The 17,123-nt window shown below is 61.1% G+C and overlaps 1 protein-coding gene across 9 annotated transcripts in view; it reads right to left on the minus strand.

Annotated features, from left to right (window-relative positions):
- The window catches only part of KCNQ2 (potassium voltage-gated channel subfamily Q member 2), a 41,945-nt gene extending 25,423 nt beyond the window's left edge, over positions 1–16,522 (minus strand). For 8 of the 9 annotated variants that reach the window (XM_087819232.1, XM_087819231.1, XM_087819233.1 and 5 more), the window contains exons 1-5: positions 16,227–16,522; positions 2,000–2,090; positions 1,424–1,550; positions 960–1,135; positions 21–146 (exon numbers count right to left, since the gene is read on the minus strand). In XM_087819232.1, the coding sequence (XP_087675358.1) occupies positions 21–146; positions 960–1,135; positions 1,424–1,550; positions 2,000–2,090; positions 16,227–16,522 (816 nt within the window). Of the gene's footprint in view, positions 1–20; positions 147–959; positions 1,136–1,423; positions 1,551–1,999; positions 2,091–7,168; positions 7,186–8,650; positions 8,661–8,696; positions 8,742–16,226 lie in introns of all 9 variants that reach the window. The other variant, XM_087819230.1, reaches the window with a different exon arrangement.
- Between the last annotated feature and the right edge of the window lie 601 nt (positions 16,523–17,123).

Consider the following 17,123-nt stretch of genomic DNA (forward strand, 5'->3'; position numbering starts at 1 on the left):
GCCCAGCAGCTGGGACTCACCAGGCCCCACCAGAGCGCATCTGCGTAGGTGTCGAAGTGATCATTCTCCCCCTTCTCTGCCAAGTACACCAGAAACGAGGCCAGGATGAGGCAGAGGAAGCCGATGTACCAGGCAGTAACCAGCTCCTGAAAGAAATGGCCGTGTCAGAACACCTGGCCAGTGTCCAGCCCAGCCCGCCCTCAAGAGCACTGGGGCCGGCTGCCCGGAAGCTGTGTCTGCAGGGCTTTAGGAGCAGACAGTCCCCAGCAGCCCAGGCAACAGCTGCCCAGCCACATGGTCCCAAGCTTGGGGCAGGCAATAGAGGTGGCTTGTTTTCCTGGGTGTCCCCACACCTGAGCACTTCACACCCGGGAGGACGCTGGCTAAGGAAGCCCAATATGCATGTCCGTCCAAGTTTGGGAGTGTCCCCAAGCACCCAACAGGCCATCAGGCCACAGAACGTTGGAACCTGATACCCTAGCTCAACTTCCCTGAGCCTGGGGGAGACACCCTGATTACCTGCAATCCTTGGGGGATCCAGCACCACAGCACCTTGGGGGACCAAGACACTTGGTCCTGCTGAGCAAGTCCCCACCTCAGGGCTCAGACAGGAGGGAGAGTGGTTAGCGGGGGATGGGGGCCAGTGAGCCCACCCACCACCAGGGTGGCACAGCCAGGTAGGGCAGGGTCTGGGCCTCCTGGGAGCTCCCTAGAGTGTGGGGAAGTGCTCAGGCTGGGACGCGACTACAGCCACCTCCTGGGTCCCACTGCCAGCGACCACCACCAGCTGCAGCCTAAATGGGTAGTGACTGGGGTATTGATCCCAGCACACCTACCCAACCTTGGAGCCAGTGGCTGTGGGCAGGGCCAAATGGACTGGGGGCTGCTCAAGAAAGCTGGCCAGACCTTCTGGGCTCCATCCAGCTAGCCCTTGCACCCTTCACCTATGGCTGGCTCACCTTGCTGTGGGCATAAACCACAGAACCCAGGAGCTTCCAGGTGCCGCCACGCCGGTCCATGCGGATCATCCTGAGGATCTGCAGGAAGCGCAGGCTCCGGAGCGCAGAAGTGGCGAAGACGTTGCCTTGGGAGCCGGCGGCCAGCACTGCGATGGAGGCGATGAGCACCATGATGTCTGCAGAGACGGGGAGCTCAAGGCAGTTGTGCGTGGGGGACAGTGCCTCCCACCTGGGTTCCAGGAGGATGGACAGATGGGTGGAGGCATGTGCAGAGCGTGCGGTGGGGGGACCGTGACTACTGTCTGCCCAGCCCTGCCCTGGGCACCCCTGCCCTGCACTCCCGCCTTTCAGGCCACATTAACCATGAGCCCTGATGCCAAGAGGGTGGAGCATCCTGCAATCTTGCTTGGCTTTCCCGCTCCTTCCAGGGCCCGTGTCCATCCTGCACCCTCACTGGGCCTCACCGATCACACAGAAGGGCTTCCGGGCAAACTTGAGCCGCCCCCTCCAGCCACGGTACCGGCAGCAGCAGCCCGCGGCCCAGATCCGCACAAAGTATTCCACACCAAACACCACGATGGTCACGATTTCCTGCCGGGGAAGCTGCAGCTGAGCCACCTCAGGGACTAGGGCAGCAGCTGGGTGGCACGGGCAAGCTAGAGCCATTAGGGTCCTCCCCAAAGCCTAGGGCAGCCCCCGGAGAGACCAGGGAGGGAGGGCTCCCCAGAGGTGCATTCTAGACAGGGGAGGCCCCCCTGTCACCAACAGCAACACAGGAAGTACAGTGGTTGCCATGGCGCCCACCCCTGCCCCTCATGGGATTGTAGTGTCACCACTCTTGCCCCACCTGCACCCATGCCTGTCAGGGCACACACCGTGTCTCCATGGCTGGGGGGACACGGGTCCTCAGGTCAGTGAGAACGGAAGGTGGGGATGGGGCTGACCAGGCTGGGTCAGGCTGGGGTATAGCCGGGTATAGGAGGAGGGGCAGGTGGGACCCCTTGCCAGAGGCCAGCTCCCCTCCACCTCGGGGGCCTCACCAGGATGTAGAGGGCACCCTCCGAGCTTTTCTCGTACTCCTTGATGGTGGAGAACACGGACAGCACAAGGCAGGAGAAGACCAGCAGGAACCTAGGACCAGGGAGGCACCGTCAGGCAGCGGCAGAAGCCAGGGGGCCAGGGCCGGACGCAGAGCAGAGGTGACTGCTGAAGAAGCCCCCATTCCCCTCACCCATCTGGTCAGCCCTGACACCTCCTGCTTGGGGGAAGTCCCCAAAACTCAGAGTAAAAGGGAGCAGGCCCGGCAAGACCCCCACCTGCCCCACGGCGTAGGCGGCATTCCCCTCCTTACCCATGTGCCCTCCCCAGGCTCTGTGACAGAAACTTCCTGTCTTCCTGTTAACACTGACCTTCACAAAAGGCCACCCCAGGGCCGTTGGCTATGTCAGTGTGGGAGGTCCCATCATGCATGACCAGGTGTCCATATGGGGGTCCCCTCTTGTGTGACCTGGCATCCATGGGGTTCCCCTTATATGTGACCCAGTGCCCAAGGGGAGGGTCCCCTCCTGTGTGACCTGGTGTCCGTGGGGGTCCCCTCCTATGTGACCCAGTGCCTAAGGGGAGGGTCCCCTCCTGTGTGAACTGGTGTCCGTGGGGGTCCCCTCCTATGTGACCCAGTGCCCAAGGGGAGGGTCCCCTCCTGTGTGAACTGGTGTCCGTGGGAAGATCCCATCCATGGACCTGTGTCTACTGGCCACCCTATAGGTTCCTGACTGACAGGCACTGGGAACCACTGTGCAGGCAGTGTGGACACCGAGGCTCTGTCCAAAGCGCCAGCCAGAACAGATAGGGTGGGTAGGGGTGGGGTCTCAGGGAGCAGAGCCCCTCATGTTGAGGACCTAGTCCAGGGCTCCTCAGGGGCACAAAGCCCATAGCTTGGGGAAGCTGGATGGGAGCCCCACACCATGCCCCTCCCGTGTGTCCTCACCACCCGGACACCCCACCACCCCAGCCCCAGCTCCATAGGCCCCAGGAGCAGAGAACATCAGCCTCCTGGTGGCCAGGGGAGAGGGGGCTGAGGTCCTTTGGGGCCAGTGCTCCATTGTCCAACCTGAGCCTGGACCCAGCGACACGTGCTCTGGCCCAGCCCCACCCTGTCCTGTTGCTGGACATCCCGCCTGCACCCAGCCCGGGCTGCGCTGAGTGTGCTCAGTACCAGGGAGCCTCTGGTGGCCCTGCCCCGTGAGCCCCACCACCTGGCGACTACGCCAGGGACACAGACCCCCCTACGGGGCTAAGGGCCCCTCCCAGGAGGAGTATGGGCATGGCAGAGGCGCCAACAGAGGGTAATGGGCACAGACAGTGCCTGCTGACACGGTGCCCACAGAAAAACAGTCACATTTCAAAACCACAATTAATTTCCTTTGCTCATTAGCCAATTCATTCAATTAACTGAGCCCTGGAAGAAAGGCCAGATATCTCGTGGGCCTTACATTTGTAATTGTCTATCTGCCTGGTGGTGTTTTCTCCCGATCCAGCTGTGGGGAAGGAGTGCCCATGCCCAGAGTGGATCCGCCAGGGGCAGAGGATGGCAGACTCCAGGTTGGGACCTGGAGGTTGGGCATGGGAGACATGGAAGGCACTGCCCACCACAGAAGGGGCACCTCTTGTGAAGCAGGGAGCCAGGGAGTCATGTAACCCAGTGGGCTTCCCTGGGGAGGTGTCCATGAGGATGATCTGGAGTTGGCGGGGCCAAGAGTGCAGAAGGGAAGGAGCTCCTGGCAGAGGGAAGAACAAGACGGAAGGCCACAATGGGGAGAGTGGCACATCCAGGACCCAGCAGAGGGCGGGCCTGCAGGCTGCAGAACGGGCAGGGAGATGCCTGGCACTGCCATCCCCATGCGGGGATTCAAACAGCCGAGTACAGGGCTGGGCCCTCACCGACCACTCCTCATGCCGCACAGAAACATTCCTCAGAAGTCCCGAGGTGACCAGGCCCTCTCAGCCCTGCTTCCTGAGGGCAGCTCTGACGGGCATTCCAGAACATTCTGGGATGGCCTAGCCATGCTGTACAGCCTGTCCCAGCAGGCAGTAACCGGGAAGTAGGGAGAAGACAAGCCCTCCCCTCCCCAGTGACCCTACTCCAGAAGGTGCCAGCAACAGCTCCAGGCTTGTTTTTGAAGTTTCAGAACAGACAGTCACAGACGGTACCCAGTTGGGGAGGCATCACAGACTCAGGAAGGAGGCTCCCAATGCCCACACCCGAGGAGGAGGGTCAGACAGGGAGGCCACATGCGTCTCCTGTCACATCCCCAGAGCAAAGACAGATTCCACTCGCCATGCCTGCATGCCCAGGACTGGGGGGCCCGACTCGGGAGAGGTACCCCTCCAGACTGCAAGGCCTCCCTTCTCTGCTCCTCCAAGCAGATGAACATCAGACAAAAGACTTTTATTTCCAAGCCTCTTTCTGTCCGTAAGCACCTTGGTGTCCAGCTACTGCCGCCCCCAGCACACAGTGGCATCCCAGGCCCCCTAGTGGGGACCTTAGAGATGGGGAAACTGAGGCTTTGAGAGGGTGATGGGGGCTTTGCCTCTGGCCTCATGGTCTCTGAGCACAATGCCCTCAGTGCCCAGAGACACCGCATGAAAGTCCAGCCCTGGGGAGACCGATCTCAGACACGAGGCTCCACTCTCCTGCAAGGGGGTGGGGTGTAACCATCCTTAGCCCCGCAGTCCATCCAGGGGTCACCCTGGGCAGAGCCCGAGTTTCCCTAAGACGCTCAGGGATGTGAACATAGCAGTGCTCCTGCCTGTTCTCCCACAGACCTTTCCCATCTCCTGCGCCCGAGCATCCTGGTCTCTGGGAGCAGGCAGCTGCTGGCCAGGAGCTCCTCTGCCTGTTCCTGCAGTTCCTGCCCCTCGGGAGAGGTGAGGGGGCAGCGCTGGCATGCTGTGGCCCTGCTGGGGCGGCCCTGTGTGCCCAGAGCACTGACCCCCTCAAGTCCCAGAGGACAAGTGCAGCCCATGAGGATCTAGGTCCGCTTCCTCCCGAGAGACGGACAGGACAGGTGAGTAGCCTTGTCTGCCCGCAACTAAACGCCAGCACCGCCCTGCCTCTCCAATATCTGGATCAAGGCCCTGGGACCCCCGGGGGTAGTGTACCAGCCTTCCAGCCAGGTAACTATCCAGGCTGCAGGGAAAGAAAAGATGGAAGATGGGAGGCTAATTATGATAATGAATTCAAAGTGGAGACTATCCTGGCAGCAGTTGCCAAGGAAACAAGCATCTCAAGCAGCTGGTCCGGATTCCAGGGGCCAAAATGTGGGGCAGGCAGGGCAGCCAGTGTGGGAAGCGACCTCAGACAGTGCTCACCTGAGCGGTGGGAGAATGGCCTCCCCGACTGCGAGCAGCTGACGCAGGCACTGTGCTGGCCAGAGCGCCCAGTCACTAGAGGCCACAAGGGAGGTCGGCCCCAGCACTCCAGGACCCACAGCAGCAGGAGACACCTCAGCCAGATGTCAGGGGTCTTCCAGGAACAGCCTGGGCTCCAAGCAGAGGCACGACCCCTCATTTGAAACAGGAGGATGCAGGGCAGAATCCTGAGGGGCTTCTGGGAGCCCCCACTCAGGAGATGGCTGGGGTTATTAATCTCATTTTACATATTTAATGAAACAAACATTTAACGAGTGGCAGAGGTGGCAGGGGTGGCAGAAAGGCAAGGCAAGTCATAGCCTCCCCTTCCCCTGCATCAGGAGGCTGATGTACAGAGAGACGGGCAGGGAGGGGCCAGGGTGGGTGGGAGGTGACAGGAGCCACCAGGGTGGTGGAGGCATAGTCATCACCTAGAGGAGCCCAAGTCAAGGCCTGAGGACACCCCTCCAGGTGGCCAGCCCCAGCCGCACCTACAGGTCTCAGGGTGCACGTTTACATGCAGGCGTGTGTGTGCATTCTTCCTGCCCTGCACACTTGGACGAGGGGGGCCCCCCCACCCCCTTACCCCCCCCACAGGGAGAGACCTCTCAGCTTGTCTCCCCTCCCCCTCCCCATCTGAATGCAGGACATATTTTTTTTGGGAAAAAGATAAAGCCAATGCCGCCTCATTCCTGATTCCCCTCCCCTGGGGGGGGGGGGCAAAAGGGAGGGTGCCTCTGTGTAGGTGGGATGGAGCCCCACTCCCCTCCAAGATCCCACAGCCTAGATTCCCTCATTCCCTCCAAAGACTGACTCAGGAGATGGCTGGGGTTATTAATCTCATTTTACATATTTAATGAAACAAACATTTAACAAGTGAATGGCAGAGGTGGCAGGGGTGGCAGAAAGGCAAGGCAAGTCATAGCCTCCCCTTGCCCTGCCCCTGCAGGCTGCTCTCAGGCAGAGCTGGAGAGGTGAGTGGGGAGGGGTCCCCACATCGAGTCCCCATAGACTAGAATTGGTAGCAACACCAGTCACAGGACAGCCCTGAAAGCTGGAAGGCCCTCTTGTCATTTCACAGATGAGAAAACGGACACGCTGAAGCAGCTCTGGGATCCTGCAGGATGGGCCCAGCCCCCTCCTCCAGGAGGGGGTTCTGCAGAAACTCCCCTTCCCAGAATGATGTCCATTCCTACCAGTGCCCGGGGACTGGGGGCCAGGTGAGGGGCAGCCAGTGTGAGGCCCAGGCAGGTCCCCCTGCAGCCTAGTGGCCGGGCTTTCCGGGGAAACCCCTCCTGCCTCATTGGCAAGGACTGCAGCTAGCACTGCAGCCTGGAATCTAATTTTGCCCCCTAATAAACTGCTTTGCCTCGAGGACCCACTGCCACTTCCAATCTGTGGAGTGATGGGAAGCCCAACTGCTGAAGGCTGCTCCAGGCACAAATCAGACGTGAAAAGCCACTTCGCGATCCTGCCAGGGCTGGAGAGCAGGAGGCCGCATTCGGGGGATTGTCCTGCACGCAGACAAGGCTCACCAAGGTACAGCCTCCCAGCCCACCTTTGTCCAACTGGGCACCGGACTGAGCCTACTAATCTGAAGATGGAAGGTTCTGGCAGCTACACCTGAGCCTAAAGGCACGGGGAGGGGATTCAGGCAAGCCCTCAGGACCCTGCCTCGTACAAAGTGAGCGAGCGCTCAATAAACTGACTCGAGAGGCCACGGCTCAGGAGGTCCCAGACCTTCGGAGGGTCCAGCTCCTGGCTTAGCATTCTAGGCCTTGGATGGCCTGTGCCCCAACCCCACCCGCTGGCCCCTCTCCCAGCTGGCTGGACAGCCACTCCACCAAGCCTTTTCACACCAACCCCTCATCCAGCCCTCCTCTCCCAAAAACCAAGGCAGGAAGGTGACCTCAGGGGACACCTCATTGCCCTCCACTGGCCATGGCCCCCGGATGGGCAGCGTCCCTCCCCAAGCTTCAGCCATGGACTTTTTCCACGACAGGAGGTTGTGAAGGTCGGGTCTTACCCTCCCCCAGAGAGAGCGGGCATCCCAGGGAAGTCCTAGGTGCTCCGGGAGCTGCAGGCCATGTGGAGGGCTGTCCCCCTCAGCCAGGCCTGGCAGGAAACCCGGTCTCAACACCCACCCAGCTAAGGCCACTTCCCCAGGTGCCTCCCAGTCGATCCCCAGGGACAGTGGCTGCACATGGGGTGATTAGCTCCCTATTAATCACCTATGCGCGCACAGAACAAAGGCTGGACAAAGGCTTACCAGAGCGCCTGCCCCCATCCCACAGCAGAGCCCACCACCACCTGCCCACACACATCTGGCCAGCAGCGACCCTGTCTCCACCGTGGGTCCCTCACCTTCTCACCCCCTGCTTCTCACAGACAACGGCCCCCAATCAGGTGTCCTTCTGCACATCCATCTCCCTCCCAAGACCTCAACTCAAGCATCTCAGCTCTTTTTTGTTGTTAATCCTCACACAAGGATATTCTTTCCATTGACTTTTTATTTTTTTTAGAGAGAGCAGGAGGGAGGGAGGGATGGAGAGAGAGAGACTGGGGGAGAGAAAGAGAGAAACATCAATGTGAGAGAGACACATCAATTGGTTGCCGCTGCACATTCCCCAGCCAGGGCTGGAGATTGAACCTGTAATCCAGGTACGTGCCCTTGACCAGGAATCGAACACGTTACCCCTCAGTGCAAGGTCCTATGCTCTAACCACTGAGCAACACCAGCCAGGATGCCCTGACTGTCGCATCTCTCCATGTCTCCATTGCAGCCACTGTGACTCCCCCACTGAGACCAGAGGAAGAGCACCCCACTCCCCTCCCGCCTGTTTCTCAGCCTCACAGGCCAACTTCCCTGCACCAGGGCCCTTGCACATGCTCCTCCTGCTACCTAGAATTCTCTTCCGCCCCACACCCATCACACAGCCACTCCTCCTTGACCCCTCCAAGTGGGGGTCCACCACTCTCCTCATCTGCTCTGCTCACCCAGCCCCCAAGTGCACAGCAGAACCCACACTCAGCATCACTGAACTGTTTACTTAAAACTGATTAATCATGTGTTCTGTGGATTTCACTGCAGTTAAAGAAAAGGAAGGAAGAGGAATAAGACAGGGCCGTGCTGTCAGGTCTGAGACGGTGGGCAAGCCCCTGGCTGCCCCAGGCAATGCCCTCCCCACCTGTGCCTCAGTTTCCCTCTGACAGGACAGACTGGGATGGGGAGAGCCATGGGCACCCACCTACTGGCAAGGACCCCATCTCCATCACCACACCAGACACCCGCTTGTGAAACCTGAGTAGGGACACTGTGTGTCACACTGAGGTGGCTTCCTGACTTGGGGACTCCCCTCACAGAAGGTGTCTCTTTCCATGGCTTACACTGAGCTCTGTCTTTGTCCGCCTCAGTCCCCCCCACCCCCGCCTTGCTCCAGCTCACTCTATGGGGCTCAGTCCAAGGCTGCATCCCCCGGGCCTGCCTGTCCTGAGCTCCCCTGCCTGCCACACAGGCCCCCCATGCCTCATCTTGGGCTCCTGTAAGTGCCCTGCTTTGTCCGCAGAGCTGGCCTGAGCAGAGGGCCACCATGGCTGACTCCACCCCTGTGGGCCCCATATCCCCCACCCTGCTAGGTCCACCATGCAGGGCCGGGTGTGGGGAGATGGTGGGGAGAGGGCAGCACTGCCCTCTACTCCCCCAGGTTGACAACAGCTAGGCCTGTCTCCTCCCATATCAGTCTCCCCCTAACTTGTCCTAAAGACCCTCCAACCGGCTCTCAGGATGGCCCCATCCCTATGCTCCCACAACTCAGAGTTTGGGCACACTGATCCCCTGAAAACGTCCCTAGTGACTGTCATCTCAGTCTCCACTTGTACACCTCCAGCAACAGAGGGCTCACCACAGGCAGGACCTCATTTTAACATGCCCCCTCCCAGGCCAGCCTTGGTCCTGACTTCCAGGTTGGCCACCAGACGTGTCACCACTCAGGATCCATGTCTCCTCCCCTGAGCCACCAAGGGCCCAGAGTGAAGGGGAGTTGGGGACAGGGCCTCCATTTGGAGGCACGAGGATGTGCTATTTGGAATTCCATGAGGAAACCATCGCCACATGTCGTTAGCACAGAAAAGGGTCAGAGTCGAAGTCTTAGCTTGTTTAAGAAATGCACAAATAAGCCCAGATGCTTAAAAATAATTCAGGAGAGACCAATAATCGTCCTGCGTTTTTCAGCATCTTCCCAATTTCCCACAGTGGTGGTTGTCATTTTTGTGATCAGAAAAGGTAATAAATCATAATGGCGTCCCCTTGCTGAGACGTGTGGCGCTGTCTGCCCACTGTCTGGGCCAAACACCGATTTCCTTCCCCACGATGTTAATTCACCTCAGCCCATTAACCGCACATGTCAGAGAGGATGCTAGCTGGGGAGCAGAGAGCCCTGTGGGCACAAAGGGCTGAATATGAAAATGGAAGCAAGTTGTCCAGATGAGCAGCTCCTTCCCCAGCACCACTGGGGTCAAGCCCCCACTCTGAGGGCTGGGCTGGTTCTCACAAGGAGACATGGTTCAGGACCATGGCCAGCATCTGCTCGACCCTCTCCTCCAGGCTGGCAGGGCCTGTCCCAGGAAGCCACTGTGTCCTTCAGGAAGGCTGGGTCTCTGGGATAACAAACTTCTCAAGTCCTGTGGACCCAGCCAGGCTCCTGTGGTGACCTGTCCACAGAGTGTCCCAGCTTAGCGCCCTGCATGCAGGAAGCAGATACCAGCCAGCAAAGTGCTGGCCAAGGCTCCTCCCACCACCATACCCCCTTCTGATGGACCAGCTGCTGGAAGCACTTCGTCACCTCCCCCTAAAACCTGGGGTCCCAGGAAAAACTGACCTTACCTCCTACAAAGCATCAAATATTCTTTCCAAACCTAAATAGAAAAGCAAACTCAAACGTTCTAAGTTCTCTAGTTAGGTGAAGACTGAAGCTCCATGTAGGGATGGAGCAGACTGGGCAAGACCTGGGGGAGGGAGAGGCCTGCACTCTGCAGACAGCCGGACAATCTAGAGGGAACACCATCCACACTCCTGGAGACAAAAGTCAGGCTCGGGCTGGCAGCCTGGGATACACCCACCCTCCCATTTCCTCACAGTGGAGCTGCCAGAGCCCAACCATCAGAGCATCCACAAGGAGCTGCCAGAATAGGCATGGCCCTGTCTGCCCCAGCGTCCCCTCCCTTTGGCCAACGCCTGCTGCTGGGCAGTGGGAAGGAGACTCCAGGCAGCCAGTGGCTGGGGAGATGCCACAGCCTCCTTGAGGCAGGCAGGTCACCACTCCAAGCATGCACCTCCTCACTGTATACCAGGGGCTTCGGGGGAAGGCTGGGGCCCCTGGAGCCCAGCGCCTGCCGGGATACACCCTTGCTGCCCCACTCACCTCACCTGGGGCCCCGCACCTCAGCACCTGGGGCTAGACAGCAGGTGTGTGAAGCACCTGAGAGGAACCCCATCGAAGCCCAACACCTGTTGTCCCAGAGATGCGCCATTCTCACCGGTTCCTGCAAACCAGGCATCGCAGGGCAAGGAGACTCCTTTTCAGGATCCCCTGTGACCGACCCCCACACCTAACCAGAGCGCAGGCCTGCTTTCACAGGAGGAAATCCTGACACTGGGACCTGTGTCCCTGCCCTGAGCGTCCCCACCCTGCACTCTGCACAGCAGGCTCCTGGTGCGGACCAACGCTGGCACTCCTGTGAGTCAGCTCTGAGTGGGCTGCAGAGACAGCCACACACACTTACTGAGGCAGAGCATTTTAGAAGCACCCTATCCTTCTGGAGTGTTGTTCCCACAGCTCCCACTTGGGTCCAGAAGAGCCTCCAGAATGCAGGTCCCAGCACGGCCAGAGTATTCCCATCCAGGGGGCACCGAGACCCTCGGAATCTTCAGTCCTGTTTCCTTCCTGATGAATTAAAAGCGTGGCCCATCCCAGCCTCAAACAACAAAAACCCCAGCACTGCCCCCAAACACCAGATCAGCACATGTGCTAAGCGGCCCCTGGGCCCCCTGACTGTGGCGTGGCTCTCTTAGTTCACATGAGGAACAGACAGGCTTCAGAATCAGTCATCTCTCTGGCACTGACCCTCTCCTGCATCAGCTCCCTCACCAAGAACAAGGACAACAAACACATTTTGTTGGCTCACTGCTGTAGCACCAGCAGCCGAGGAAGCGAGTGGAGAGCAGGTGAGAGGACACAGGAACTGCAGAGACCTGCCCAGTGGGGACACATGAGGGAGCTCATGTGTCACGAACAGGCAAACCCGAACAGGCCCAGAACCTCGCTGTTTTCTCAGAAACCTCCCCCAATGTGGAAGACGTTCTTTGGGGAGACTCTTGGGTCTGCTTCTCTTCTTTCTGCCTCGGATCCAAAGAGGCTGCTCAGGCTCTGTGGGGAGGCCTGCAGGTGCCATGCAGCCATAAAAGGAAGGCATGCCTCCTCCCAGTGCCAGCGTCGCCAGCGCCTCACCATAAAGGAGGCACCGATTTAAGAGGCTGAGGGAGCTGTCAGCAGATTGGTGTCAAAAAGCTAAACTGAGCTCCAGCCCTGCTTGGCAGGCATCTCCCACGCTCCAGGGACAGTGCCGTCCGAAGGTGGGCTGGGCCTCCCGGCCCAGGTGAACTAGGAGAGTGGGGGCTCATCAGACAGCCTGCATGGCGACTAGAGGGCCCAGGGCCCATGCGGCCTTTCTTCATGGTCTAGGGGTCATTGGTACAAGCTGCCCGCAATGGCGTTTTTCAAGCCAAAGCAGTGCCAGTCTCCACCCATGGAGGCTCAGGATGCCATAATGCCCGTCACTCAGAACAAGACTATCTCCCAACACCCGGGCAGGGCAAAGCTCGAGTCTCCTTAGGAAAGCAGCCAGTCCCTTGGACAAGCGCCAGACCCAGGCCTCATTTCCAAGGTGCGGCCTCAAGTCTAAGTAGCAGTCCCAGGCCCCTTGGTAACCGCAGAGCCAGTTCAAACAAGTCTTAACAAGTCCCTGTTCCTAACAAGACCCAGGACCAAAATTTAAACCTTGGATACACCTCACGAGTCACACCTCACAAGTCGCCCTTTGAACGCCTCATGGGTCATCCCTGTGAACCCCACTGACGAGTAACCCTGTGAACCCTCAGCTGCTTCCCCCACAGAACCCCGGATGAGACATGACCTGGAGCCAGAACCTTTCAGAAGCGCAGGGTGCGCTGTCCAGGAAGAGCCGGTGCTGAAACCCCTCAAGTCCCGCCCACCCTGGGTGGGGAGAGGGGCTGGAGCCCTGCCTCCTGTCTCCGTGCCTACTGACCTTACAATAAAAGCCTTTTCTTTTTTCAAAAGCCGGTGCCACAGTGCTCTCTTCTATGCGCACCAGGCACCAGGCCCTTGCTTGGCAGTAATGCCTTTTTCCAAGCCCAGGTGCTGCCTGGAGGTACTGAGAACTGGAGAAGGCTGGGCTGAGGGGCAGGCAGCAAGGACACTGTGAGCACAGGCCAGCCCCTGTCCGCTGGGCCCTCCAGCCCCCTTCAGGACGAGGCCTTTCATCCTGCTGAGCCACAGTCATGGCAACAACACTGACAACAGCTGCAGGCTTCGTGAATGTCACACACACCGGGTGTTGCGTTGAGTGAATCACAGAATTGTTAGCCACGTCATAGACAAGGAAACTTGGGGCTTGAGGTCCGGGAGCGTCCATGGAGGCAGGGTTCAAGCTGGGCTGGCCCAGAGCCCGTGGTTCCCCCCCTCACAGGCCCTCTCCCAAATGCATCCTCTGAACCCCCTGCAAACTCCAGACCCTGTACCAGAAAATCCTCGTACACAGAGAATCCCCCACTCTCAGGGTGCACACACCCTCAGGGACCTGAGACCCTGCCCCGTGGTATGAGGGGTAGACCTGGGGAGGAGCATCTATAGGGCTGCCTGGGGCTCAGTCGCACCCCTTCCCACCCCACAGCCCAGCTTCCCACCCACGGGCCCTCTCATTGCTGGCAACGCTTGAAGGAGGTGACACCTGAGGCAGCTGTGGAAACTCTCAAGCTGCCCTCCCAGAGTTCTAGCCAAGATCTGGCGGCTTCATCCTAAACCCATGTGTGCCCTGGGATTCCCGCTTGGGGCCCACTCTCCATCCAGCACAAGCACTGGAAGGACCCTACAGAGGCTTCGAGGATGGGAGAGGTGGGTCTCTGATGTTTCTGCTGAGGTCAGCCCCCACCTCAGGGTCTCTGGTCCCCTCTGAGTCCGGGAAGGCTCCTGTCTCCAGAAGTTCTTCTGGCAAAGCTCAGAAGCACAGGCCAAGGGAGGGCTGGCTACGGTTCTGCACCCAGAGCACATCTACAGAGAAAGCCCCTTCTGTGGGAGGGGCTGGGAGGACCTGGCCTGAGGCCCACTAAGCCCAGAGGCCACAGGGCAGTCGCCTCTCTCCCACCCCAGGTAGCAGCTGCCCCCTGGACCCACTGGGACACCCCGATCTTCCAGAAACCAGGCTTTGAAGACAAAAAGCAAGAGAAAGATGGCCTAGGAGGACTCAGCACTGCCCCAGACCCCAGGGCTGATCGCCAGCAAGCCTGCCAGCCCTGGGCCTGTCCCCACCCTCCACTGGCTTCCAGGCCCAAAGCAGGACCCGGTGAGGAGGAGGAGCCTGAACTTCACTTAATTAATGAATCCATAAACCAAAACAGGAGTCAGTCCATCAGTCCGAGCTGGGCAAGGGAGCAGGGCACCAGGGCAGTGACACCCTGGGGGGGGCGGAGGGCCTCCTGTGTCAGGGTGGGGTTGGGCTCTACTGATGGACTGGTTCCAGGGACAGTGGAGAATTCCATGCCCAGGGACAGAATGACGATGGGCAATGAGCAGCAACAGCAGAACGGATGTGTCCCCACAGGGAGAGCCCACTGTGCCAGCCCTGCGAGTTCATCGCCACCAGGCCGGGCTGTGCCCACTTTACTGATGGGAAACTGAGGCCTGCAGAAACTAGACTTAAGTGCCTAACCCAACAGCAGCTGCAGACCCCTCCTGCCTATCACACTCCCCAGGAGAAACTGCCTGTCACTGGGATGCCTTTCTCTAAGTTGGGGAAAGGGGAGCTCAGGGGAGCTTGTGCCTTCACTCAAGGGACCAAAGAGGGACCTGAGCAAGCTGCAGGGCAGGGCTGCCTTGATAGGGAGGGCCAATGCCCCTGAAGCCTCCCACGCTGCCAACCCACCTGTCATGATTCAGGGTTGCCCAGGAGGGAGACGACACAGACTCTACAGGCGCGCGAACAGAGCCTGACCCAGGGTCCCCACACATCCTGCTTCTGCTTCTGATTCTGAACGCAGCAGCTTTTAGAAGGCAGTTGGCACAGAGAAACGTCCACTTTAGGCCCAAGCAGGGAGAGACCACTGAGGGCCAGGGCCAGGGCCACCCACAAGGGCTCCCCAGCCAGGGACATCCATGCCCAAAGCACAGCAAACTCTGTGCCTGCCACTGGGCTGTGGGGATGGACTGTCTATGTACCGAAGGTCACCTCAGGCCAGGACCTGGATGACCAGAGCCTCACCCACCAGGAGGCCCCTGGGCTCCAGCCAAGTAGGGAGGGCAGCAGTAGTGGAGGGCCACGGGTGAGGAGACACAGGGCTCTTCCCAGGATGAAGAGCATGTCTGAGCATGCCTGCCCGGGAAGAGCCTGAGCCACTGCAGGGGGCCACTGGGGACTGCAGATCACCATGCCAAGGGAGCCCCTGCTTCTTGGGACTCCCAGGGTGGCTGGGGGTAATGCCCAAGGTGGCTCCCAAAGGTATCATCCCCCCAGGACACCCTCCCCACAAGCAGCCTGGCATTTCCCTCCCAGGGTCACCGCCCGCATCCCACAGAGGGTCTGTCCAGAGCACACAGGCCCAGATTCCTGGCACACTCAATAGGTCACACTCACAGGCACACCCCCCTCTTATCCCAGGTGGGCACCAGGTTGAGTGGAGACAGTTTCCCAGAACCCGCCCCTCACCCCCATCCCAAAATCCTTCTCACACAAAATGGCCGAGCCAGCCCAGTCCAGCTGGGATGGGAGAGTGCATGCTGACGACACAGGCGCACCCCCGGAGACTCACACAGACCCCGCACAAATACCCATGTGCACACAACAGCAGCCAGGGGCCGCTGGCCTTGCCCTAGGAGCCAGGAGTGCCCTGAATACCAGGCCTGGGGAGACCAACAGCCTGTCTAGGGCCAGGGCTGGCAGGCCCCAGGGCAGCAGCACAGGTCCACCCCCACCTGGGTGTCCTCTCTGCCAAGGAGGGTCAGAGCTAGGGATGGGAAGGGGGCGTCAGACTCCCACCCCTCCTCCAGCTAGCGGCTCCAGAGAGGAGCCAGGGCTGCCTGGAGGGGTGGGGTGGGGAGCCGGGGATGCAGGCAGGCAGGGGCTGTGGCGGGCACCAAGGGGCAGGAGTCAGCTGCCCTGAGCGTCCGGCTGGGGTAGGGGAATAACGTTAGGACCCCTCCCCATTGCAGCAACCCAGAAGCGCGCCCCAGGCGGAGCGAGTAGCTTGGGGGGCCGGGAAGGGGAGGCCAGCCCTTCTCGCCATCCCCTTCCTTGGGGGCCCAGCCCACGGAGGCCAGCGCCCAGGGGTCCAGACGCGGAGCGCGGGCAGCGCCGCCCCTCCCGCGCGGGCCTTTGTCTGGTGCAGCGCCGCGGGGGGGCCGGGCCGGGGGCGTCCTGCGGGGCGGGCGCGGATGGGCCGGGCCGGGCGCGGGGCGCGGGGGCGGGGCGGCCCCCGCGCGGCCTGAACCCCGCGCCAGACCCTTCCTGCCGGCCTCCGCAGAGAGCTCGGCGGCCCGCGCCCTCGGCCGGCGCGGCGCGGACACTCACACGTAGGCGTGGTAGACGAAGGCCCAGCCGCGCGGCCGCTCCAGCACGTTGTAGAGGAAATTCTGCAGCTTGCGGTAGAAGGCGTTGCGCTTCGGCGGCTTCCCGGCGCCCGCGCCGCCCGCGCGCGGCTTGCTGAGGATGCTGCCGCGCTTGGAGGCCTCGGCGCCCGCGATGAGCAGCGCGCCGTCCCGCGTGGAGTCGGGCGCGCCGGGGTCCAGCCCCACGAAGCCCACCTTGAGCTTCTTCTCCGCGCCCGGGCCGGGGTACACGCCGCCGTTGCGCGACTTCTGCACCATGGTGCCGGCGCCCGGCGGAGGCGCGGGGGCGCGCGGGGCGGGCGGGCCCGCACCCTGGCCCGGCCCGGGCGCCGCAGGCCGAGCGGAGCGGCGGCTCCACGCTCCTGCCGCGGGGCCTGAGCGGGAAGCGGCGGCCGCCCCGCCCCGCCCCGCCCCGCCCCGCCCCGCCCCGCCCGCGCCCGCGCCGCGCCGCCCCTTTAACCCCCGCGGCGCCGGGGCGGGGGGGAGCTTGGCGCGCGGGGCAGGACGGGCAGGCACACGTCCCAGGGCCCCAGCCCTGGGGTCTCAAGCTCTCGGCCGAGCCCCACCCCACCCTGTCCCCTGGTGTGCAGGGATCCTCTGGGGAGAACCCCCAAGAGCTGGCTGAGCTGGGCCCGGAGGAGGGGTCCTAGAAACAGGCCGGAGAGCCCCTCCCCACGTCAGGCAGTGAGCACAGTGGTCAAAGATGGGGCCTGAGAGGCTGGCCCTGGAAGCCTGGGCTTTGTCTGCAGACCTCCGAGAGGGCCTGCTGCTGGGGCAGGGGCTGGAGGCTGCACCCCAGGGTGAGACAGGCCTGAGGCCCGTGGGGATGCTGGCGTCACAGTCCAGGACAAAGGAGAGC

The sequence above is a fragment of the Miniopterus natalensis genome, chromosome 7 (assembly GCF_054644295.1).
Source record: "Miniopterus natalensis isolate mMinNat1 chromosome 7, mMinNat1.hap1, whole genome shotgun sequence".
Lineage (NCBI taxonomy): Eukaryota > Metazoa > Chordata > Mammalia > Chiroptera > Miniopteridae > Miniopterus > Miniopterus natalensis.